The 27,042-nt window shown below is 39.8% G+C and overlaps 1 protein-coding gene across 1 annotated transcript in view; it reads left to right on the forward strand.

Moving 5' to 3' along the window:
* LOC142662703 (IgGFc-binding protein-like) overlaps positions 1-27,042 on the forward strand; it is an 86,320-nt gene that overhangs the window by 44,794 nt on the left and 14,484 nt on the right. The window contains exons 4-19 of the mRNA XM_075840917.1: positions 2,684-3,907; positions 4,696-5,042; positions 5,985-6,555; positions 7,319-7,724; positions 9,141-9,294; positions 11,456-12,029; positions 12,121-12,716; positions 12,956-13,529; positions 13,978-14,177; positions 14,505-14,643; positions 15,187-15,512; positions 16,268-16,835; positions 17,941-18,346; positions 23,973-24,126; positions 25,594-26,161; positions 26,253-26,848. Of these exons, the coding sequence (XP_075697032.1) occupies positions 2,684-3,907; positions 4,696-5,042; positions 5,985-6,555; positions 7,319-7,724; positions 9,141-9,294; positions 11,456-12,029; positions 12,121-12,716; positions 12,956-13,529; positions 13,978-14,177; positions 14,505-14,643; positions 15,187-15,512; positions 16,268-16,835; positions 17,941-18,346; positions 23,973-24,126; positions 25,594-26,161; positions 26,253-26,848 (7,403 nt within the window). The remainder of the gene's footprint in view (positions 1-2,683; positions 3,908-4,695; positions 5,043-5,984; positions 6,556-7,318; positions 7,725-9,140; positions 9,295-11,455; positions 12,030-12,120; positions 12,717-12,955; positions 13,530-13,977; positions 14,178-14,504; positions 14,644-15,186; positions 15,513-16,267; positions 16,836-17,940; positions 18,347-23,972; positions 24,127-25,593; positions 26,162-26,252; positions 26,849-27,042) is intronic.

The raw sequence follows: 27,042 nt of genomic DNA on the forward strand, positions 1-27,042 counted from the left end.
TCCATTCTCCCATTGATGCGGTGAAGTAGTCCTGTGCCCTTAGCAGAGAAACACCCCCAAAACATAATGTTTCCACCTCCATGCTTGACAGTGGGGACGGTGTTCTTTGGGTCATAGGCAGCATTTCTCTTCCTCCAAACACGGCGAGTTGAGTTAATGCCAAAGAGCTCCATTTTAGTCTCATCTGACCACAGCACCTTCTCCCAATCACTATCAGAATCATCCAGATGTTCATTTGCAAACTTCAGATGGGCCTGTACATGTGCCTTCTTGAGCAGGGGGACCTTGCGGGCACTGCAGGATTTGAATCCATTACGGCGTAATGTGTTACCAATGGTTTTCTTGGTGACTGCCTTGAGATCATTAACAAGTTCCCCCCGTGTAGTTTTCGGCTGAGCTCTCACCTTCCTCAGGATCAAGGATACCCCACGAGGTGAGATTTTGCATGGAGCCCCAGATCGATGTGCATTGACAGTCATTTTGTATGTCTTCCATTTTCTTACTATTGCACCAACAGTTGTCTCCTTCTCACCCAGCATCTTACTTATGGTTTTGTAGCCCATTCCAGCCTTGTGCAGGTCTATGATCTTGTCCCTGACATCCTTAGAAAGCTCTTTGGTCTTGCCCATGTTGTAGAGGTTAGAGTCAGACTGATTAATTGAGTCTGTGGACAGGAGTCTTTTATACAGGTGACCATGTAAGAGCTGTCTATAATGCAGGCACCAAGTTGATTTGGAGCAGTAACTGGTCTGGAGGAGGCTGAACTCTTAATGGTTGGTCGGGGATCAAATACTTATTTCTCTGTGCACAATGCAAATAAATATATATCATTTTGAGTATGTGATTTATTTATTTTTTTTAATATAATCTATCACTCACTGGTAAAATTAACCTAGCCTAAAAATTCTAGACTGTTCATGTCTTTGACAGTGGGCAAACTTACAAAATCAGCAAGGGATCAAATACTTATTTCCTTCACTGTATATGTACTGAGATTGGTTCTTGGGATGTATATATGTACTGAGCTTGGTTTTGGTACTGTGTTAATGTATGAGCTTGGTTCTGGGGCCGTATATGAAAGAGCTTGGTTCTGGAGCAGTAATTATATAGGATATATTTATAATAACAAAATTGCAGGGCAGATGGAGTTGTTTTCAATTCATTGTATATTTAATGGAAACCTGTCTGGTAATTTTAACCCCTTGAACCGCCACCATGCGGTAATACAGGACCTGACAATATTTCCTAATGTATGTTTTTATCAGATGCAGCAAAATCTATCAAATCAACTTTTAAAGCGGCGCACACTATATGCTAATTACTCATTAAAGTGTCATGGGGTGGTGCTGCTATCCTGAAGAGTCACATAGTCCTGCTCCCAAACCCACCTTTCCATGTTTGATTGACATTCCCCAGGCTTATACAACTTTCTCGGATGCACCATTGCCTTGTACTACTTGGGGGACTGTGTGGCACTATATACAAGGGGGGCTGTGTGGCACCATAGACATGGGGGAACTTTGTGGCACTATATACAAGGGGCTGTGTAGGACTACTAAGGGGGGGATGTGTGGCACTCTCTACTAGGGGGGTTATATGGCACTATTTACAGGGGGCTGTGGCTCTATCTACAGGGGGTCTACAGGGATCTGTGTGTGGCACAATCTACTAAGGGGGGCTGTGTGTCACTATACAAGGGAGGGGGGCTGTGTGGCACTATATATAGGGAGCTGTATGGCGCTATATACAGGCGGGGGCTTTATGGCAATATCTACAGGGGGACTGTATGACACTATCGTCTAAATTGCAGTCTAATATATTTGAAGCTACTGACTTCCACAACACTATCTATCTAGCTCATATCTATCTATCTATCTATCTATCTATCTATCTATCTATCTATCTATCTATCTATCTATCTATCTATCTATCGATCTATTATCTATCTATCTATCTATCTATCTATCTATCTATCTATCATCTATCTATCTATCTATCTATCTATCTATTATCTATCTATCTATCTATCTATCTATCTATCTATCTATCTATCTATCTATCTCATATCTATCTATCTATCTATCTATCTATCTATCTATCTATCTATCTATCTATCTATCTATCTATCTATCTATCTATCTATCTATCTATCTCATATCTATCTATCTATCTATCTATCTCATATCTATCTTTCTATCTATCTATCTATCTATCTATCTATCTATCTATCTCATATCTATCTATCTATCTATCTATCTATCTATCTATCTATCTATCTATCTATCTATCTATCTATCTATCTATCTATCTATCTCATATCTATCTATCTATCTATCTATCTCATATCTATCTTTCTATCTATCTATCTATCTATCTATCTATCTATCTATCTATCTATCTATCTATCTATCTATCTATCTATCTATCTATCTATCTATCTTTCTACCCTGTGTATTTTGTCTGTTTTTATTGTTGAAGTTAATGGACATGTGTTATTTTATTTTGTTTCAACCAAACTAAATACATACAGTAACTCTGTTATGAATCACTCTCTCAGCTCAATTGGTTAGCACCACAGAATATAGAGTATGGTTTGTGCAATTTGGTTTTATTCACACATTAGTAATGTGTAATAATCTGCTCCACTGCCTAAAAAATTTCCTTATTTTGTGTCTCATTCTAGGAAGCTGCAGAGCAAGTTCATTGGGAAAAACATTTGTTACAGTTTTCATGCAAAATGACAAAGCCGACAAAACTGCTCCAATCATTGAACTCTTTCTCACCGGCTTTAGCACGATCACTAATGTAAACCTGAGGGTTATAAATCCAAAATATAAAACATCTTTGACCTTAATGGAACATTCCCCCATGGGCTTTATAATCCCATTCAATATAGAGTTGACTGGAACAGTCATTTCCTCAAGTGTAGTCCTCATCCAATCCAATAAGGACATTTCAGTTGTATCCTCGAATTCTGAGCCTACGAGTTTTGATACGTGCCTTGTGTACCCTATAGAAAAACTTGGCACTGAGTACTATGTTATAACTCCTTTTGATGAAGTGAATGGCTTACAAGAGTTTGCTGTGGTGAGCACTGAAGAACCTACCAATGTTTATATCTACCTAACAGGAGCAATTACATATCGAAACCAATTATATTCTAATGGAAGCACCTTGATCATTCAGCTTTTGGCCTACACCGTAATCCAACTACAAAGTCAAGAGGACCTCACTGGCACCAGGGTAGTCTCTGTGAAGCCCGTGGCGGTTTTGAGCGGTCACACTTGCGTAGGGAGCCATGGCCAATGTAGTCATGTCTATGAACAACTAACTCCAGTTGGTAGCTGGGGTTCAATATTTGTTGTCCCCCCTATGAAAGAAGCACAAGCTGACATTGCTCATGTGGTGGCATCTCAAGACACAAAGATTGATTTCAGAACTGATGAACAGCTCAAAACCACCTCTCAAACCTTGGCAGCCGGGAAAGCAATAACAATACCTATCGGATCACAAGTAGTGACGTACATCACCGCCAGTGCTGGAATCCAGGTCACTTATCAAAGCTTTGGTTGGCAAGAAAATCGAGTTCGGTATGGTCACCTTTTCATGATGGTCCCCCCCGTAAGCAACTACTGTACACACTATTTAATATTTAGTCATCCTCACTATCAAAATGTCGGTGTCTTAGTTACGAAAACTACAGAGTTGTCAAAACTCACCTGGAATTCTGCCAGAGCCACGAATTTGAAGTGGAAAAAATTCCCGAAAACAGACTATTCCTGGGCCACAAATCATTTAACAGCAAAGTTCTTGCAATTTGTACAAACTACATCTTCACCTTTCTTACTCCTGTCTTATGGATACTCCGCAAACAAAATGTATAGCAACCCAGGAATATGCATAACTGGTAAATATATATATATTCTCATATATGATTGTTAATAATACCTTACACAATCTAGCTGACACACATGACTCCATGAGGCTTAAGGTGTATCTACTGGTACAAAAAATAAAAAAAAGATCTATATTAAATGGTGTTCAGCCAGAAATGTTGGGTGTAAAGCCCCTTTAGCACTACATTTATGGTCTCTATTTGATGTATATGACAAGAAAAGCTCCCGATGTATACATTAAATGGAGAATGGGACGAATGCCTAACAGTGGCATCCGTCACCCATAGATTATTACAGGACCCATTAAATGGATAAATTGTGAACGCTCACAACCCTTTCATGACCTATCTATTGAACGGATCCCATAATAGATTAGGCATCCATTACCCATAAACTATTATGGCATCCATTTCATCTATACATCATGAAAACCTTTTGAAAAGCTCATAAAGTATACGTTAAATGGATGCCTGTGATAGGAGCATACAGTGGCATACGTCGTAGATTTCCATCGGAGGCATACGTCGTATTCGTCCGACGTATGCCTCCATCGTACAATGGTTACGCAGTGTGAATAGACTACTACAAGGAGACTAAAGGAAGGGAAAGGAGTACTGCAATCTGCAGTGGGGTGAGGAATACGTCATTTTCTCTTATAGATCTTCCTATTATGGGATCAAACTTTTAATATAACCGATTTCTATAAAGCCTGGACAGTAAAGCAAAAAGTCAAACTGTTATATTTAGACTTCCAGTAATATAATAATCTGCGCTAATCACATGAATCTATATACCACAGGTAATCCTGATCCTACACCATCTTGTGACTTTGTGAAATGCCGAATTAAAGAAAAATGTAAAATAATAAATCGAAATCCCATATGTGTATCAGTGTCTCAAGTCAATTGCCAAGTAGCCGGGGACCCTCATTATATGACTTTTGATGGCCTACTATATGATTTCCAAGGCACCTGTACATACACCATTGCCAAAACTTGTGGAAGTGATACCAGCCTCACACCATTCGTAGTTGAGGCCAAGAATGAGAATCGAGGAAATACCAGTGTTTCTTACGTCAGTTATGTGACTGTGAAGGTGTACGGCTTTGAGATATCTGTGATGAGATTTGAAAATGGCTTCGTAAGGGTAAGTAACATTGTAATTGTGATTTTGCATAGTATCGTGCATGGAGACAACCCCCTTCCATAAGACCAATTAAGCCACGTGGACACCGTAGAGGGAAGTCCCATGCTTGGGATCCCCCTCTATAAGCCAGAGTGGAGAGCCTCTTTTAAAGAGCAGCTCTTGCTTTAGAGGACTCAAGACGACCATGTATTACAAGGTCACCCATTTGAACAAGAGCTATCTAATACCACATTTCTTCTGCAGTAGCCACAGGATAATGTTTGACAAAGATGTAATACAGATGAGAAACTTCTTTAAAGGGGTTCTCCAACAAAATATATATATTTTTTTATTTCAAATTTGGATTACTATGGCAGTTTGAGTGACTCAATAATTGATAGCAGTCCCTATATGAGTCTATCAATCACTGAGTAGGACCGCCCACTGGACTCTTAAGCCCACAGAGAGCAGGAAGATAATATACTGCCAAATCGGATGACATTTTCAACAAAAATACATACTTAAAATTCCAGTAAATTGAACTTCCCTAAACCAGTGTTCCCTAACCAGTGGGCTGGAAGCCACATGCCACTCTCGGTGCAAACTACAAGTGGCTCCTGAGCTGGTGGCATCTCTAAATACTATTGTACCCAGGTGGCACCAGAAACGGCAAAGTATTACTTAATTTTGCATTAGAATCAAAACTAGATCCCTAGCAGCAGGGTAATATTCCTGTCACTAAGTCATATCTTTAATAGAATTTTTCCCTTTACATACCCAACGTGGCTCAACATCATCTGTCATAATTGGACGTGGATTGGGAACTAGAAAAGTTGGGACATTTTCTCTAAACCATCTATCTAAATTCATAATAAATGTATCTAGAAGAAATGGAAATTTAGCAATTTAGTTCAATTCAGTTCAATAAAAAATTTACTAGTGATTCTTTTCTTTCTCTTGTAGGTGAATAATCAGATTCACCATATTCCTGTGTCGCTTAACAACGGTCAAGTCGAAATCTATCAGTACGGCTATTTGGTCACAATTTTGACTAACTTTTCCTTAAAGGTTCTCTATGACTGGAACTCTAATCTAGAGATCTACATTTCCAGCAGCTATTTTGAGAATGTTTGTGGCATGTGTGGCTATTACAATGATATTGCAAGAGACGACTTGGCTAAGCCAGATAGCACTCAGCCCAGCAGCTGGCTAGATTTTGGCAAGAGCTGGCAAGTGGGTGACAACAAGTTATGTTGGCATAATTGTAACGGGGAGTGTAAGCCTTGCCCTGCAAACCTTCAGCTAAAATATCATGCCAACGAATGGTGCGGAATAATTGCGGATGCCCTCCATGGTCCCTTCCGTCGCTGTCATTCAACCATTGACCCCAAAAGCTATGTAGACAACTGTGTTTATGATGTATGCTTCAATGGGGGATCCAAAAAGATATTGTGCCAAAGCCTGGTGTCCTATGCCTCTGCCTGCCAAAGGAGTAATGTTGAAATTCAAAAATGGAGGTGGCTGACTGGATGTGGTAAGTCCAAGTTGGAAAATAACTTTTAACTTTAACAAAGAGACTATGACTTGAGACATTTTAACTTCTTGTTTGGCAACCATTGGCTTTGTAACCAATGATATAGCTATATAGGTTGCAGAAGTAGCAGTCACATCCGAACACTGGTAACTGGGGAGAACCAAAGGCTCCTTTTGCCAAATTAGAAGACACCAGTAATGTAAATGGCTCATGCTCAGAGGGTGGCCATATTATAGGTATTGTAATGGGGCCCAAGAGCTTCGTCTCAGTCCGGAACCACACCTTATTCTTGGGCTGTCGGTAGCTGCAGATACTTTTGTGAGCTAATGACGAAAGGACAACTCCTTTAATACATATTGTGGCTCATCAACACGTGTATTGTCTGAATGTGGCTCTCAAGCCTTTCTAGAGATGGTTGGACACCTTTTTAACAACCAATTTTAGACTAGTAAAGATTTGCCACATCTAGACCATGTTAAGCCTTCCCTCGGTGAAGCAATTGCAGAAGACCAGTATGAAATTCTGTTATTGGGTTTTAGAAACAAAAAACATCTAAACATGTTTGAGATATCCTACAAAAGTTATGAGAGGTTGAAGACACTTGTCTTCCTGTGTCTTCAAGACAACACTTCCTCTCCTGTGTTCTGACAGTTAATTGTTATCATAGGCATACTGAACCTCTTTCCAGCTGTCTTACATGTGTTACAAACATTTAATCTGGATCCCGATTGGTTACTTTGACATAACTTTATCCTCTTCTCAGATTTGCAGTGCCCTGACAACAGTGAATACAAACTTTGTGGTAAAGGTTGTCCTCTGACATGTAACGACCATGCCTTGGACTCATCCTGTTCTGAACCCTGCACAGAGACCTGTCAGTGTAATGAGGGGTTTGTATTCGATGGAGGAAAATGTATACCAAAGGACAAGTGTGGCTGCATCTATAATGGGAAGCACTATGCCCCCAAGGAAAAATTTTGGGGAGACAGTCATTGTGAGAAGAAGTGCACGTGTAACCCCACCACCAAGAACGTGGATTGTAAAAAGACTGGGTGTAAGTCTACTGAGACGTGTTCAGTGGTAAGAGGCATCAAAGGCTGTTACCCCGTATCCTATGCTACATGTACAGTTTTAGGAGACCCTCACTACATCGACTTTGATGGGGTCAGGTATGACTTCCAGGGGTCATGTGTCTACCTATTGGCAGGACTCTGCAGGCAGGCATATGCAGGCTTAATACCCCAAACATACGTCGGGGTGGACACCAGTCTCAGCAGCAGTACATTGAATGGGTATGTTATGCTACGGTTTTTGATTATTACTCAGCTCAGCATTGGTTGCTGGGTGCACATGTATATATGTACTTTATTTCACTGCCATTCCTGTGCATTTACCTCCTTTGTGTCTGCCATCACCTTACTCTGCTCAGCACTTGCAAATGTTGGTGCAAACATATATACCTCCCGACCGTACCAGATTAAGTGGGACAGTCCCAGATTCCCTTCGGTGTCCCACTGTCCCAGGCGGCCGGTGGTATGTCCCGGTAATTTTAACTGTATCTGCATCCTCAGGATGCAGAGACAGTTTAATCCAATGCAGTAGCAGGGGGCCGTCAGCTCCCTGCTTTAGCATTCACATGTGAAGCGTCTGTAAGCAGTGAGTAGCTCGGCACAGCCAGGCACGATGCAGTGATGTCACCCCGCCTGTTTGTGCCGAGTGACTCTTAGCACAAAGCGGATGAGCAGAGGTATCTCCTCCACTTGTCTTGGGAATGGGGCAATAGGGCATTATACTATATGGTGGAACCTGCTAAGGAGGCATTATACTGTATGGGGGCATCTGTGTGGGAATTATACTGTCTCGGGGCAAATATGGGGGCATTATACAGTATGGAAGCATCTGTGTGGGCATTATACTGTATGGGTGCATCTATAGGAGCAGTATATGGGGGCAGTTTTGGAGGCATTATGCTAAATGGGGCACATATGGAGGCAATATACTTTATGGGGGCAGCTATTTGGCATCGTACTGTGTGGGGGGCAGCTATAGGGGCATTATACTGTTTGCAGAGTTCTATGGGGGCATATTACTGTGGAGAGGCACAATGGGAGCATGATACTGTGGGAGGGGCACCAAGGGGCATTGTACTGTGTGGGGGCAGCTATGGGGTCATTATACTGTGTGGGTTCTATGGGGTCATTATATTGTGGGGAGAGACTATGGGAGCATGATACTGTGTATGGGCGAGGTTTGGGTGGTGTTAGAGTCGTGGTTTAACAGGGAAAGAAATTCCATGGCGTGCTATGCAAGCCGCATCGGTTGTCCCTCTTGGCAATGCTTGAAAGTCGTGGGGTGTGTACATATACATTTGTATTTTAACGTATTGCTAATTAGTATTTACATACTGGTTTTTAATAGTGTCTCCCTTCTGTGGATTCTGTATTATTGCCTGATTTGACTTGGCATCCTTGCTGCCCATTCCGACTTTCCTTTTAATCCAGCAATTTTAAAAGATTTGTGATTTTTGTATACAATAAGGCTGTCAATTTGTATATTGTAGCTTTGTGTGCTCTTAATTTCTGTAGGTTATATAAGAATAATGAAGGTCTGGTGGACTTCCAGATCATCGTCACGAATGAAAACAGAGGCAGGAAAGTGGTTTCTTACACCAGTGAAGTGCAAGTGAATATATATGACCTCGTCATTACAATGAGTCAACAGAAACCAGGCAAGATTCAGGTAAGAAAAAAACTAAATGTCCCATGTGAAAAATAGATTATTTATTGAATATTTATTGAATAAAATATTCGCCTATAAACAGAATATAACTGTATTAATGTATTTACAGCGCTCGGTGTTCAGTTTTACTGATGCAGAACTTCACATCTCCTCAAATAAGTAGGAGGAATTAACTTAAACGGAAGCTCGTCGGAGTAAGATGCCCCAAATTTATTAAGAGAGGCACGTCTGTGAATAGATTTGGCACATCTTGTACTGTCTGTACACCACTAACTAAAATCGACGTCAGCTACTCGACTATTTTTGTCATTCACATAGAGAATGAATGGAGCAAAGTGCACAAGCGTGACCGCTGCTTCATTCAGACAGAGGACATGGGACCCTCATTCTAGTGATCCCTTGGGATCCAAGCGGTCGGACCTGCAGCAGTCTAATATTCCTCAGCTGTCCAGTGGATTGGTGATAAATGTTTTTCATGGGCCAACCCCTTTATGACATTAATCAGTACAGATTGTTGGACCGAAATATGACATGATGATAAAAGGTGAAGATTTACAAAAGTTTACTTAACACTAAAGAGGATCTGTCAGCTCTCCTGACATGTCTGTTATAGTAAATACTTGTGTTGTACTAATCCTCTGTTATTCCACCCAGAAATGTATGAATAAATAAAAAAAACTGGGTGTTACCAGTTGAGGGTGTGTCCCTATGCTGTCTGACCATGTGCGATCAGTAATCACAGTTTTACACTGTGTACGGACACGCCCCATTGATAAGTGGGAAGGTAACACCTAGTTGTTAATGTATTCATAAATATTCTAGGAAGAATAACAGAGGAAAGGAACAAAGCAGAGATCTAAGTAAAAATTCCTATGATTTTATTTATATATAGAAAATATAATTATTTACTAAAACACACGTCAGGAGAGGTGATGGCTCTGCTTTAATAATGAAACATGGAAAAATTGTCTGGTTTGCCAATTTCTTATTACAGAACTGTATTTCCACTGTTAAGTCAAAGTATTAAATGAGAGAGATATGGTTGTGTAATAAAAAATTAGAGAAAAATGCTGATGAGCAAACTGATACAAACCGACAATCATGTTAATCCCTACATACCATATAACTAAGTCAATGAATCTACCATGGGACATATTGTGGAATAAGGGGTAACTAATGGCCCTTTTGCTCTTTCTCATGGCAGTTGAGAGCCAGTGCGGGGCAACCTGATTCTACATAGGTACTTCAAAATAAGAATAGGTCACCCCATCCTTCTGGACTACTGTTAGTCAATTATTCTGTTATCTCTGTGTTTTGGCATTGCTAAGCAATGCCTTTGGTCTGAATCTGGATTTGATGATCATTTAGCTTTGCCTTGTTAATTAGGGCAGAGTACTTTTCCTGGGCTTATATATACTTCAGGCATAGATTAGTCAACTGCTGATTATACTGTTTCTAGCATGTGATAAACTATTTCCAGATTCCTGTTTGTGACTTTGTTCTTGTCTAAGTGTTTGTTTGTACTATGGGACCTGTTAGTCCTCTGAGAGATCTAGTTTTTATATAATAGTTTTATGAATATCGTGGGATCAGGAGATCCACTGGGTTAATTATCTTTCCTGTGCATTTGGTCTGCAGCCAAGCTGTTGTCTTACCCTGCTGTGGGATATTTTTCAGATAGAGTCAGTGCATTCTGTTAATTCTGGTCCATTGTCTCTTCATCTGTTTACTTATTGCATGCTATTCATCTGTCATCCACTCCATTTATGCATCATCTCTATCTTCTACTTCTTTCGGTGTTCAGTTTCGCTCGTGGGAAACTTCTGCCTTTTGTTTTCTGTCAGTATTGATGCGTTCTTCATCCAAGCAATAGCATGTGTCTGGTATTGCAATCTTGAGCACCACCAGCAGCATAACACTCTGCATTGTAATAAACAGTGATACTTACTGCATAACTTAGCTTGCAGATTTAAAGTTCAGAACATTAAGAAAGTTTTGTGTTTTACAAAAGATTTAAAAATTAAAAGTACAAAAACAAATGTATACATTATAAACAAGAGTTAGAAATATAGAGTAGGGATTAGAGACTAGAGATGGCAGCAATAACTGTGTTTCATCAGAATGAGTAACATGACAGATTTTGTATTCCTTTGTATGACAGGTAAATGGGGTGTTGACTAACCTCCCGTACAATGCTGATAGATGGTTCGATAAGGTGACAATCTACAGGAATGGATATAATGTCATACTCCAGACACGTTTTGGCTTGAGAGTCAGCTTTGACTGGGATAGTCGAATTGCTGTCACGGTACCAAGCACTTATAGAGGAGCCATGTGTGGACTTTGTGGCCAATTTAATGGGAATAAGCATGAAAAGTTTGTTATGAAGAATGGTGACATCACAAATAATCCAACAACCTTTGGAAAAAGTTGGAAGGTACAACACACACCAGGATGCATTGAGGAGGAAAACCCAAACTGTCCCAACCTGGAACAAATGGAAAAACTTGCCCGCAACAAGAAAGATGGTTGTGGTGTTTTACTAGACCCGAATGGTCCCTTTAGAAATTGCCATAAAGTGATAGATCCGGAAGGAAGTTTTAAGGATTGTGTTTTTGATGGTTGTTTCTACAATGAGAGACAAGATATTCTCTGCAAGGTTATAGCCAGCTATGCCGCCTCTTGCCAAGAAGCCGGGGTTGAGGTCAAACCATGGAGATCTCACGCATTCTGCAGTAAATATTTTTTATCATTGACTATAGGAATTGCAGAATTGGAATTGATTTGGAGTTAGATTTACACTAAAATTCTAATGTTGTTTTTCAGGGCCAAAATGTGGTGTAAACAGCCATTATGAGGTTTGTGCCACGGGATGTGTCTCAACGTGCTTTAGTCTACTCCCTCCATTGGACTGCAACCCTGGATGTTCTGAGGGCTGTGTCTGTGAAGATGGATATATCCTTAGTGGAGATGAGTGTGTACCATTGGCACAGTGTGGATGCACTTACCTAGGTATTTATTACAAGACTGGTGAGAAGTTCTTCGTAAATGAGCAGTGCAACGTGCAGTGTGAATGTACAAGTGCTGGATTGGTGCAGTGCACATCATTTCTCTGTGGAATTAATGAAGAATGCAAAATTATTGATGGAATCAGAAAATGTCACCCAGTGACCTTTGCACATTGTTCTGCATCCGGTGATCCACATTATATAACTTTTGATGGCCTCACCTATGACTTCCAAGGCAACTGCACCTACACGCTCACAAAGACCATCACATCTAACACCGATCTGATACCTTTTACCGTGAATGTGAAAAATGAAAAATGGCCAGACACAAAATTTTCTGTAACCAAATTAGTATCCTTTGAAGTTTTTGGACACAATCTTGTGCTTAAGTACAACATGCAAGGTCAAATTATGGTACGTATGCTAAATCCTAATGGTGGGTGATTACATTTGTCTAATATTGTAACATGATTTGTGTTAGGAATTGTTACTGGGTATTAGATTATATAGTGCTAATAGTTGAGCTTACCTTAAATAGAGTCAATGGTGTTACCAGGCTTGGCCTTATGTTGGGTGATGCCCTTTGTGATATCTTCAGATAGTGCATCGCCATATGGTCAAACATTTTTATAATTTGTCCATTTCTCATGCAGGTGGATGGAATTTTAAACAATCTTCCACTGTCCTTAGATGGTGGAAAGATCAAGGCCTATATTTATGGCATAGGAGTGAAAATTGACACCGATTTCGAAGTTCAAGTAAGCTATGATCTGGTTTATGAAGTCATTGTGACAGTTCCAGGAAATTACAAGAATCAGTTGTGTGGCCTGTGCGGAAACTATAATGACAACCAAAATGATGATTTCCAGCTTCCCAACCAGCAGTTGACTACAGACATCATCCTATTTGGAGATGCCTGGAAGATCCCGGTACCTGGAGAAGTTTGTGATGGTGGATGTGGCAGTGCCAGTAATCCATGCCCAGAGTGTGATGAAGCTACAAAACAACGAGCAATAGTTCTCTGTGGTTTACTAAAAAACGTTGGCCCATTAAGTAATTGCTTTGAAATTGTCAAGCCTGACATCTACTATGAAAACTGTGTGTATGACGTATGTGCAACTGATCCCAATAATGAAAATATCCACTGTCAACTCATCCAAAACTATGTTGCTGCATGCCAAGCAGCCGGTGGTACGGTGACACCATGGCGAGCAGAAGGATTTTGTGGTTAGTACCACCTTTCTTCTTTATATACCAGTGGTCAGTATAGGAAAGAGCTATCCAAAGATCTGAAGACTTCAGCTAGTAATATAATTATTAGAATATTATGGCGTATTCCCATTTTACACATCTGTGGCATATCCACAGTGTATACCACAAATGCCTGACAGCGGTGGGTCCAACCTTAGGGAACCTTATCTCAAGAGGGGCCCATTTTTTATGATCACTGATTTAAAAAAATCTAAGGTGTGTTGGCCACACAGAATTTAGAAATACAGCTCACAATATGCCCACTTTTTGATAGGTGAGGGTTCCAGAGGAAGGATGTACACCTATTACGCATTGATGGCATATCCTGTGGATAGGCTATGTATAAATGTGTAAGATGGGAACACTTGTTTATTATTTATAATGTTCAAAGTAATTCTTACATTTCGTCTCTTTTTCAATATAGTGTTAGACTGCCCACACTACAGTGAATATTCGATATGCGGCAACGTCTGCTCCACAACTTGTGCTGTTATTGCGGAGCCCATCGAGTGTTCGACCACCTGTTCTGAAGGTTGTGTTTGTCAAGGTGGCTACTTCTTCAATGGAAAGAATTGTTTGCCAGTGGATAAGTGTGGTTGTTATGAAGATGGAAAATATTATCGGGTATGACAAACACACAGACAAAATAATGAACCGTCAACATATTGTTTAAACTATTTGGCTGGATGACCAATGGTTGATCATTACTCCAGGAATTTAGCATACAACAGGCCCTGGTTAGCCGGTGCCGGACAGATATAATCCTCCATTGTCTTGATCCTGGGCACTTCCTTATTGCATTGTGACCTTAGTTGTGCACTTGCTTATTATCGTTTCCTCCAAGAAGGTCAACACAATGTTATTTACCAGCTAATTTCTGCTCTGTAAATGTACAGCACTAGACATAGTAACACAAACATCATTAAAACCTTTTTTTTAAATAAATTTTAGCAAGATGAAGAAGTTTTATCCGATGACTGCAAGAACGTCTGCACATGTAGATCAAATGGCGTCCTGGAGTGCCGATCTTACAGCTGTGGTGTAAATGAGACCTGCAAAGTAGTGGACGGTGTCATGAAATGTGTCCCAGGTAAAATCTCCAACTCTTAAACCTTTTCTGTTCCATCAGTGTGGGAAATCTCCTTAGATAAACTGAATTATTGGCCTAGGCTGAGACTCAACAAAGACTATGGGTTGTGTTACGGTGACATGTTATAGTTACTAGAAATAAATTATAAGGAGAGCCTGTGGGGCATGTGCCTTGGGGTTTTAACGACTTCGTGTTTTTAAGGAGTCTCCTTTACATACTCTCTCTGATGGCCAGTTGCATTTCTGTCTAGCCCAGAAGAGATGGAAATGTGGTCATACATATTGTTACTCTCTCTTCAAAGCCTAAGACCGTTTCTTCATGATGTGGCTGCAATAAAGGGTCTAGTGGGGTCCCAGAGGTGATAATTGTGCCCTACTTGTAACTTTTGCACAAACATAATTTTTACTTATGGGGAAAACATTGTGGGGGAAAATGGCAACATGGTTAGGAAAACTTTATGGTTGTGTGACCATTTCAGAACCAATGGTGATTGTGGTGACCTGAACATATTCGCTAATATAAATTACTATTTATTTTCCATAGTTTGTGAAACTGTAAAGTGCAGAGCCAGAGAAAAATGTGTGATAGTGAATCAAAGTCCAAAATGTATTCCACTGTATGAGGCTTATTGCTACGTTGTGGGTGACCCTCACTACCGGACCTTCGATGGGAAACTCTATGAATTCCAAGGAACCTGTACATACACCATTGCCAAAACCTGCGGAAGTAGCAAAACACTGACGCCATTTAGTATAGAGGCCAAAAATGAGAATCGAGGCATCACCCATGTGTCCTATGTCAGTAATGTTACCATCCAAGTGTATGGGCAAATCATATCTTTTGTGAGGCTTGAGAATGGCTTCGTCAGGGTAAGTTATGTTTGCACAAGACTTATTTTTACATAGTTATTCAGGTAAAATAAAGTCCATCAGTTTCAAATTTTTGTAGCTACAAACCCCGGCTGTTTAGAGGAAGGCAAAAACATCCTCAGAAGACTTAGATTATTCAGCCAGACTGGTAACCATCCTGATCACCAACTACTAATAACCCTGTATATTATGTTCTTAAAAGGGTTTTTCGGCTTTGACAATACCCCACGCATCTGAAGGGAAGCAGCCAGCTAGTCTTCTTGCTAGAGTAGAAATTAGGTATTACATGACACCCATTGAACATGTCGGGTCCTCCAGATGGTTAGCCCCTGGTTAGAGTGCCTTTCTAAACAAGCTAATAGAAGGGGGGACTAAAGCTGTACTGTGTTCTCTGACCCTTTCAGATGTCTAACCCATTCTGTCCCCCTCCAATTTTAAAGCAAGCGGACACAAAGAGAGAGAACCTGCAGCTGCATCCCCCTACTATCTTTAATTTATTAAGACAGAATTGTTTTGAGTACGAGAAGGCTTTTAAATATAAATAGAGTCTACTGAAATTAGATAAAAATGACACTTTTTCCCTAAATATTACAGTTTCATATATTCACATGTTCTACATATATTTGCAAAAAAAGATATAAAATATTATATGCCATCTCCACTACACCAAAACTTACAAATTAGAAGGAGGTCATGATCTGACTTTTGATCAGTATAATACTATTTTCACAACTGTGACATTTGATTTACTCCAGGTGGATAATCAGCGCCAGCGCCTTCCTATGTCCCTCAACAACGGTCAAGTTCAAATCTACCAGTCCGGCATATTTCTCGTTATTTTGACCGACTTCAGCTTAAAAATCTTCTATGACTGGAACTCCATCCTACTGATCTACATTTCAAGCAGCTATTATGAAAATATATGTGGAATGTGCGGCTATTACAATGAAATATCAGCCGACGACCTGACCATGCCGGACGGAAAGCTGGCAAATACTATAACTGAATTTGGCAACAGCTGGCAAGTGGGGAAAGACAAGTCTTGTTGTCATGATTGTGGAGATCCTAAACCTTGTCCTGAAAACCTTCTGCGAACATATCACGGCAATGAATGGTGTGGAATAATTGCTGATGCCCTCCATGGTCCCTTTCGTCGCTGCCATTCAACCATTGACCCAAAAGGCTATGTAGACAACTGTGTTTATGATGTGTGCTTCAATGGGGGATCCAAAAAGATATTGTGCCAAAGCCTAGTGACCTATGCCTCAGTCTGCCAGAGCAACAATGTTCTTATTGAGGAATGGAGACGGCTGACTGGATGTGGTAAGTCCAAGTTAGAAAATAACTTTTAACTTTAACAAAGAGACTATGACTTGAGACATTCTAATTTATTGTTTGATAATAAATGGTTCTGGAACCAGCGATATAGCTATAGGGGGTGCAAAATTAGCAGTCACACCTGACCCTTGGTATCTGAGAAGACCCAAAGGCTCCTTTTGCCATATGCAAAGATATCACTAATATAAATGGCTCACGGTAGGAGGGTGGTCATATTACAGGCAGGGTCGGACTGGCTCACCAATGAGCCAGAAGATGCTTTAGTGAGCCTAGGCTCTGACACAATAATGGGCCATAAATGTCCAGCAGAAGACAACCCCATTTAGAGCTCTTTGGATCCAATCACTTGCTTCTATTTTTTATTGGATTATTGACAAATTAAATATTAGTCCTTATTGATTATATATCCTATGTATACAATAATAACAACAAGGACTATGATAAAGTTCAAATTGGACATGTATATGTTCTTTATAGATACAGGGTGGCCCCTCAGAATAATCTCCTATTCTGGGCCCAAAGAACCCTAGTCTGACGCTGATTACAGGTATTGTACTGGGGCCCAAGAGATTCATGTGAAGCCTCTGGGAGAGACCCCACGTAATTCTTGGGCTCTCGGTAGCTGCAGATACTGTTGTGAGCTAATGACCAGAGGTCATCCCCTTTAATACATATTGTGGCTCATCACCACTTGTGTTTTTTTGAATGTGGCTCTCAAGCCTTTCTAGAGATGGCTGGACACCTTTTTGACAAGCAATTTTAGACTATTAAAGATTCGCCACATCTAGACCATGTTAAGCCTTCCCTTGGTGAAGAAATTGCAGAAGACCAGTATGAAATTATGTTATTGGATTTTAGAACAAAAAAACATCTAAACATTTTGAGATATCCTACTAAAGTTATGGGAAGTTGAAGACACTTGTCTTCCTGTGTCTTCATGACCACAATTCCTGTCCTGTGTTCTCACAGTTAATTGTTATCATAGGGACACTGAACCTCTTTGCAGCAGACAGATGTCCTAAATGTGTTACAAAAAAAATGTATCTGGATTCCGATTGGTTACTTTGACATAATTTTATCCTCTTCTCAGATTTGCAGTGCCCTGACAACAGTGAATACAAACTTTGTGGTAAAGGTTGCCCTCTGACATGTAATGACCGTGCCATGGGCTTATCCTGTTCTGATCCCTGCACAGAGACCTGTCAGTGTAATGAGGGGTTTGTACTCGATGGAGGAAAGTGTATACCAAAGGACAAGTGTGGCTGCATCTATAATGGGAAGCACTATGCCCCCAATGAACAGTTTTGGGGAGACAGTCATTGTGAGAAGAAGTGCACGTGTAACCCCACCACCAAGAACGTGGATTGTAAAAAGACTGGGTGTAAGTCTACTGAGACGTGTTCAGTGGTAAGAGGCATCCAAGGATGTTACCCCATATCCTATGCTACATGTACAGTTTTAGGAGACCCTCACTACATCGACTTTGATGGGGTCAGGTATGACTTCCAGGGGTCATGTGTCTACCTATTGGCAGGACTCTGCAGGAAGGCAGATGCAGGCTTAATAGCTGGAACGCGCACGGGGGAGGACGCCGATCTCAGCAGCAGTACATTGAATGGGTATGTTATGCTACGGTTTGTGATTATTCTCTGCTTAGCATTCGTTGCTGGGTGCACATGTACAGATGTAGCCATCTTTATCTTGACTTTTAATACATTAAATACACAGTGGCAAAAAAATTGACTTTTTCTATGGCTTTTGTTGTGTGATCTCACGCTGCAGCAAGTTATCAGAGCCACGTTAAACATGGTTACTTTTGTATATATGTACTTTCTTTCACTGCCATTCCTGTGCATTTAACCACTTAGTGTCTGCCATCATCTTACTCTGCTCAGCACTTGCAAATGGTGATGGGGAAATATGCATTTGTATTTTAATGTACTGCTAATAATTTTTGATGTACTGGTATGTATTAGTGTCACCCTTTTATGGAACCTGTATTATTGCGTGATTTGACTTGGCGTCCTTGCTGCCCGTTGCGGCTTTCCTATTAATCCCTACCCGCACCACGACATAATATCACGTCGTGGTGTGTTAGAGTGATCTCCATCACTCTTGAGTTCCTTTTCTCAATAACATATTTTGTCCAGGATTCATTAAAATTCACAAAAATGACCGATCGCGAGAGATTGAACACACAATGGTTTAATGTATAGAAATCTAAAATGGCTGTGAACGGAGCCTTTATTTATAGGTTCATGCTTTCATTTACCACATATTAACCAATCAGGTAATGCCAAGTATACAAATGCATACATTCAAATATACTTCTATATAAGGTAATGATTTTCTTCCTTGACTCCTCTCAAACACATCTGGTATTCATTAGTTTGGAATGCCTGACGTCATCTTTATCCTTTGTATTCAAATGACGGGGAATGCCTTATTTTAAGAGAATCTTAAAACATATCTCAGACATGTCTCATACATATCTAAGTGAATATATTGCAGTTATTTTGATAACATTTATACAATTTATAGAATTACTCTAACAGTTCCCTTCTTTTTGCCAAAATAATGCATCCATCAATTTTATCCCTAAAACATAAAGGGGAGAATAAATAGAGCATTAGGTGGCCAGTCGAATAAGTACAGCAAGGAATAAAGGAATAAGAAGCAGTCACACAATTTTGTAAACCAGGGGAACTCATGTACCACAACAAAGGTTACAAATATAAAAAAAAACTTTAAACACGAAGCACGACCATTTACTTCTTCACAGTCTTGCATTGCTCTGGGTGTCTGCGACTAAATTAATCATGATGGGCTGGGGTTTATTTGCCCTTTTCTGTCTTACTTCCTGCTCTTCTAATGCCCTTAGGACCAAAATTGTTCCCCAGGTATCAGAATACAGTGCAGTTTACTCCTCCTATCAGTTTGTTCCTCTATTCCGTAGCACCTGGCAATTTACTTGTCACAGCCAGATGTTCAGGTTTGGTCCATGAGAGCAAGCACCCCAAAATTAATTAACCCCTAGTGGTTTGGCATTTCTACATTTTGAACAAAAGAAGGCATTCTTAGGATTACATTGTCTATCTATGGAGTACTCCAACCTTCTGTAGATATCTGGATACAACCGGGATCCTTCCTTATAGTCCTTCCCATATTAATAACTGAGATAGGGATAGGGTGGGGACATAATCTATTCATGTCCTGAAAAAGTGGAGGTTCAGGTACCTGAGATATCAATTGGAGGGAGGGGTGTCTATTATAGTGGTAGATTTATCTCCAGCTGTATCTCTAGCTGCAGTGATTTTTTTTCCTGATTTCTAAGTGTTTATAGCTGGTTCTACTACTAGGAAGTCCACCGTCCAGCAGCACCAGCTTTAAAAGTATAGATGAATACACGCCTTGGGAACCCGATCACAGTTCCATGTCCAATAAACATCCAATGATAGGCAGCACTCCAATGTCAAGGTGAAAACATAGCTTTAATAGCCATCGTGATTCTACTACTACATTTTTACCTTTACTTTTCATCACTTTCTCTGACACATCTAACCCAGTTTGTAGTCCTTCTTCAAAATTCCAATCCCTCTCACTCTCTACATCTTTTCTTTGCTCCAAACCCTCCCTTATTCCTTCTGCTGCCCATCCTCCCTCCTGTGGTCTCACTATATCCATAGCTACGGTTCTACTCGCCTGGCCCTCAGAACCTGTTTTGCTATTTAGTGAGCCTATTTTCCCGACCTCCTCGGCAAGGTTGCGATCCCTGATTCTTGAGGTCTAAATTTACCCTATCCTGGCCCTCATATCCTGGAACTTTTTTTACTTTAAGCATGGTTTCCTGACTATCTGGGATCAATTGATCAAACACATACATAATAGCACCACAAGTAGCAAATAGGAACAACACGGCAGTTACTATTCTCGCTATATCAAGCGTGTTACATCAATATTGTACAAAATAAACCCTAGGCCATCCAGCCCCAAACTAACACATTCAGTGTCCCTCACTAAGAGACACTGAGCCTTGTGTCCAGCACCTCAAAACATACACAACTTTACCATACGGGGTGGTGACACTCACAAGCTAGCATGCCTGTCTTCCCCAGACTGGGAGCCCTGTGTGAATAGCACACACCTGATTTAAAGAGACGTCTCAGGTGAAGCTTAACTAGGCTCATCAGACAGTCTAAGACACGGACTGTCTGTATGGAGTGGAAGCCCGACCTTCTCCTCCACACTCCAGCAAACCAGGCCCTATTCCGTGTCTTACACCCATGCAACAGCAGAGAAAACCCTCTGCACTGCTACTATATATATATATATATATATATATATATATATATATATATATACATATATATATATATATATATATATATATATATATATGCATAAACATAATCTCTATATGTGATTAATTTTTACCTTACAAACATTTGACAAGTACATGTTACATAGAAATGTATGACCTCCTGGTCCAACCAAAATACTTTATATCTACAAATGTCAATACCCACTTAAAACTATTACTTTGTAATAAAGATATAGAAAATACTGGACAAAGACATTCCAAGGCTTTGAGAAGGGGAGGGGGGAAAGGACATTCTTGAATGAGCTGTGCAAAACGATCTCTTCAAGAACAGATAAGGCAGCTGCGGGAGGACCAATTCGGATGAAGCACATGCAAGAAATTACAGGGCTTGTATTGCCATGACATTTACCTCCTCTGTTTCCCTCCCCTCTTTTTAAAGTTCAGCTATGCACAACAAGATTCACTATTAACCCTTTATGTGAGGATTACTAGCAGTTCTGGAGCACTTAGTAATAGAAGTTGTGGTGGGATAATCGCTTTTAACACCATACTGAAGAGGACCATTTCACTGACTCATATGTTTCATATCATACATTCACAGAAGCATTCACCTATATATATCATTGCCTTGCACAGCACGATTTAGACACTTACAGTGACAAACAGCTATTCCTCTCATATTTCAATCAGACACTTAGTATTCATAAAGCAGACACATATAACACATACAGAATCCCAGACAAATTTACAGAGATTCTCTGCTGCCCACCAGATCCGCAAAGGACTTACCCCACAGGGAGAGGGAGATTGTTTGAATAGCAAGACCATAGCTTACTCACCCTTCTCTCCCTTCCTCCAAAGAGAAATTCTACGCTAGTTTCGGATCAGTCGGAATTTTGATGAGATCTCGCTGGGGCCTCCATTTGTTAGAGTGATCTCCATCACCCTTCAGTTCCTTTTTTCAATAACAAAATTTGTCCAGGATTCATTCAAATTCACAAAAAAGGCAGATCGGGAGAGCTTTATGCTTCCACTTAACAGACACTAACCAATCAAATGATGCCACGTATACAAATGCATAGATTAAAAAATACTTCTTTATAAGAGAATCTTAAAACATACCTCATACATATATAATTGAATATAATGCAGTTATTTTGATCACATTTTGTACAATTTATAGAATTACTCTAACAGTTGTGATGTTTTGAGAGGACTCACCCGCTGAGGGATGTCAACTGTGTATTACAGCTGACACCCGGGACTAATGGGTAGGAATGGCGATCGCACTATTCCTGGCTTATTAACCCCTTAAATGCTGTGATCAATCTCCTCCCCCCCCTGCGACGCGATTGGGGGGTGCCAATGGTTGTCATGGCAACTCAGGGGCCTACTGAAGGAACTGCCTTTCTTCAACTCCTGTTGAGCCCTTCGACTTAACAGGAGCCTGTAAAAATTACAATATACTGCAATCCGTTAGTATTGCATTGTATTGTACCAGCTGGTACAAGTCTCCTAGTGGGAATCATAACATTTGTGAAAAAACAAGTTTAATAACGTTTTCAGTGGTGTAAAAAAAATTATTAAAATGTTAAAAAAAAACTTTTTTCCTTTTGAAGTAATGAATAAAATATAAAAAAAATTGGTATTACTACGTCCGTAGAAGACCAAACTATTACAATATACCATTATTTAACCAGCACGGTGAACGCCGTAAAAAGAATAAATATATAACAGCAGAATCGCTGTTTTTTGGTCCCTTCATAACTCACAAAAATGAAATAAAAAGTGATCAAAAAGCCTCAAGTAACCCAAAATGGTAACAATAGAAACTACAGCTCGTCTTGCAAAAAATAAGCCCTCATACAGCTCTATTGACAAAAAATAAAAAAAGTTATGACTCAGGATATAGTGACAAAGCACAAATTTTATTTTCAACTGTTAGTTTCTTTCTTGCAAAAGTAGTAAAACATAAAAAGAAACTATATAAATTTGATATCCCCCGTAATTGTATTGAAAGGTAGCATAAAGTTAATGTGCAATTTTTACTGTACGGTACAAGCTGTGAAAACGAAACCCCTTAAAATATTGAGCAATCACTGTTTTTTTTTCCTTTTCCATCCCACAAAGAATTTTTTCCAGGTTCCCAATACATTATATAACACAATAAATGGTGCCATGAAAAACTACAACTTGTCCTGCAAAAAAACAAGCCCTGATATAGCTTTATCAACAAAAAAATAAAAAAACTTATGGCTTTTGGAAGGTAGTGAGGAAAAAATGAAAACCAAAACCAAAAAATAGCTGTAACGGGAGAGGGTTAATCCAGCAATTTTAAAAGATTTTTGTGATTTTTGTATACAATAAAGTTGTCATTTTGTATGATTGTATAGGGGGCGCCATAGTTTGCTCTGCTCCTGCATGGATCCCTGGACTATACTGTATGATTGATGGTTATACGGTTTAATGCAGTTGTATGGTTTTATAGAATATGAAGTCAGTAGGGAGACTTAATTGGCTAATAAGCCGTACACTCATATAGTGATAGAGGTCTAGGGCTTTAGGGGACGAGGCACATTTTGTTGGCTCTGTCTTAAGGTTTGGCTTTCTACATTAAAAATTATACAGGATTTATGGGGGTGGCGAGTTAACGAGAATTAGTATGTGTTATATATGTTGGTCATAATAACCTTTCTATTAGGTACTGTAATATTTTACAGTATATTGAATAAATTTATTTACAAAAAAACAAAAGTAGTCATTTTATATATTGTAACCTTGTGTACTCTAAATTTTTGTAGGTTATATAAGAATAATGAAGGTCTGGTGGACTTCCAGATCATCGTCACGAATGAAAACAGAGGCAGGAAAGTGGTTTCTTTCACCGGTGAAGTGCAAGTGAATATATATGACCTCATCATTACAATGAGTCTACAGGAACAAGTCAACGTCCAGGTAAAAAAAAAAAATGATATCTCTTTACAGCGTTCGGAGCTCAGATTTACTGATGCAGAACTTCACATCTCCTCAAAAACATGGTGCACGTCAAAGTGCACATCAAGATGCAGGGGGAGAAGTATGGAGCGCGCTTACGTGCTGAGCGCGTTCCATAAGCTGCAGGTGTCAGCTGTGTATTACAGCTGACAACCAGCACTAACGCCCAGGAAAAGCGATCGGGCTGTGCCTGGCCGTTTAACCCATTAAATGCTGGGGAAAATCGCAACCTCAGCATCGGAGTCGTTAAAGAGAGTGGGACAGCCTCGTCTGACAGCTCATCGAGGCCCCCACAACACCATCGTGGGGTGGCGATGGTTGTCGTGGCAGCCCAGGGGCCTAATGAAGGCCCGCAGGACTGCCTTCACTCTGCCTCTGTTAAATCCTGCCAGTAGCAGTACTTAACAGAAGCCGGTAAAAATGACTATACACTGCAATACTATTAGTCCCCTAGGTGGACTAATAGATTGTGTAAGAAAACAGTTAAAGTTTTTAGTAGTGAAAAAAAATAAAAAAATGAAAAGTTCAAAAAACCTCCCTAATCACATATTTCCTTTGGAATAATGTAAAATAAAAAAACAAAACAAAAAAAAATTTATAGCATTGTTTAATGTACTCGGTGAATGCCGTAAAAAGAAAAAAATATAAAACACCAGAAACGCTGTTTTTTGGTCAACTTAGCGGTGACACTCTTTTTAAATAAAGAGTGATCAATAGTCATATGTACTAAAAATTGGTACCAATAAAGACCACAGCTCGTGTCGCAAATAAAAATAAGCCCTCGCACCGCTCAATCCACGAAAAAATAAAACAGTTATGGCTTTCAGAATATGAAATAATATATATATTTTTTCTAACAAATAGTTATTTTTCGTAAAAGGAGTAAAACATTAAAAAACTTATATAAATCTTGTATCGCCATAATAGTAGTTATTTTTACCGCACGCTGAAAGCTGTAAAGACGAAACCCAAAAGAATATAGGGGAATCCCTGTTTTTTTTCCATTTACACCCCACGTAGAATTTGTTTTCAGTTCCCAGTACATTATATGGTACTTTAAATGGTGCCAATAGAAACTACAACTCCACCCGCAAAAAACCCTACACACCACTCCATTGACAGGTTAAAAAAAACAAAAGTTATGGCTCATAGAAGGCAGGGAGAGTAAAACGGAAATGAAAAAATAAATGGCTTGGACTGTAAGGGGTTAAGGTTTAGGAAAGTTTTGTCAAAATGTAAGAACAGTTTTGGTGGCCATGTTTTCACAAATTTAAAAAACATAAAGGACAAAAACAAAATGTTCAAACGGTTTTTATTGAAAACAAGTGTTAAAATGCATAGTGGGGATTAGAGACCAGAGATGGCAGCAATACCTGTGTTTCAGCAGAGTGAGTAACATGGCAGATTTTGTATTCCTTTGTATGGCAGGTAAATGGGGTGTTGACTAACCTCCCGTACAGTGCTGATAGAAGTTTCGATAAGGTGACCGTCTACAGGAATGGATATAATGTCATACTCCAGACACGTTTTGGCTTGAGAGTCAGCTTTGACTGGAATACTCGAGTTGCTGTCACGGTACCAAGCACTTATACAGGAGCCATGTGTGGACTTTGTGGCCAATATAATGGGACTAGAAAGTTTGTTATGAAGAATGGTGACATCACAGATAATCCAACAATCTTTGGGAAAAGTTGGAAGGTACGAGACACACCACAATGCAGCGAGGTGGAACCCCCAGACTGTCCCAACCTGAAGGATATGGAAAAAATTGCCCGCGAAAAGGAAGATGGTTGTGGTGTTTTACTAGACCCGAATGGTCCCTTTAGAAACTGCCATAAAGTGATAGATCCGGAAGGAAGTTTTAAGGATTGTGTTTTTGATGGTTGTTTCTACAATGAGAGACAAGATATTCTCTGCAAGGTTATAGCCAGCTATGCCGCCTCTTGCCAAGAAGCCGGGGTTGAGGTCTACCCATGGAGATCTGACGCATTCTGCAGTAAATATTATTATAATTGATTATTGGAATTACCAGAATTGGAATTGATTTGGAGTTAGATTTACACTAAAATTCTTATGTTGTTTTTCAGGGCCAAAATGTGGTGTAAACAGCCATTATGAGGTTTGTGCCACAGGATGTGTCTCAACGTGCTTTAGTCTATCTCCTCCATTGGACTGCAACCCTGGATGTTCTGAGGGCTGTGTCTGTGAAGATGGATATATCCTTAGTGGAGATGAGTGTGTACCATTGGCACAGTGTGGATGCACTTACCTAGGTATTTATTACAAGACTGGTGAGAAGTTCTTTGTTAATGAGCAGTGCAACGTGCAGTGTGAATGTACAAGCGCTGGATCGGTGCAGTGCACATCATTTCTCTGTGGAATTAATGAAGAATGCAAAATTATTGATGGAATCAGAAAATGTCACCCAGTGACCTCTGCACATTGTTCTGCATCCGGTGATCCACATTATATAACTTTTGATGGCCTCGCCTATGACTTCCAAGGCAACTGCTCCTACACGTTCACCAAGACCATCACATCTAACACCGATCTGATACCTTTTACCGTGAATGTGAAAAATGAAAAATGGCCAGACACAACATTTTCTGTAACCAAATTAGTATCCTTTGAAGTTTTTGGACACAATCTTGTGCTTAAGTACAACATGCAAGGTCAAATTATGGTATGTATGCTAAATCCTAATGGTGGGTGATTACATTTGTCTAATATTGTAACATGATTTGTGTTAGGAATTGTTACTGGGTATTAGATTATATTGTGCTAATAGTTGAGCTTACCTTAAAGAGAGTCAATGGTGTTACCAGGCTTGGCCTTATGTTGGGTGATGCCCTTTGTGGTATCTTCAGATAGTGCATC

Source organism: Rhinoderma darwinii, chromosome 10, assembly GCF_050947455.1.
Source record: "Rhinoderma darwinii isolate aRhiDar2 chromosome 10, aRhiDar2.hap1, whole genome shotgun sequence".
Lineage (NCBI taxonomy): Eukaryota > Metazoa > Chordata > Amphibia > Anura > Rhinodermatidae > Rhinoderma > Rhinoderma darwinii.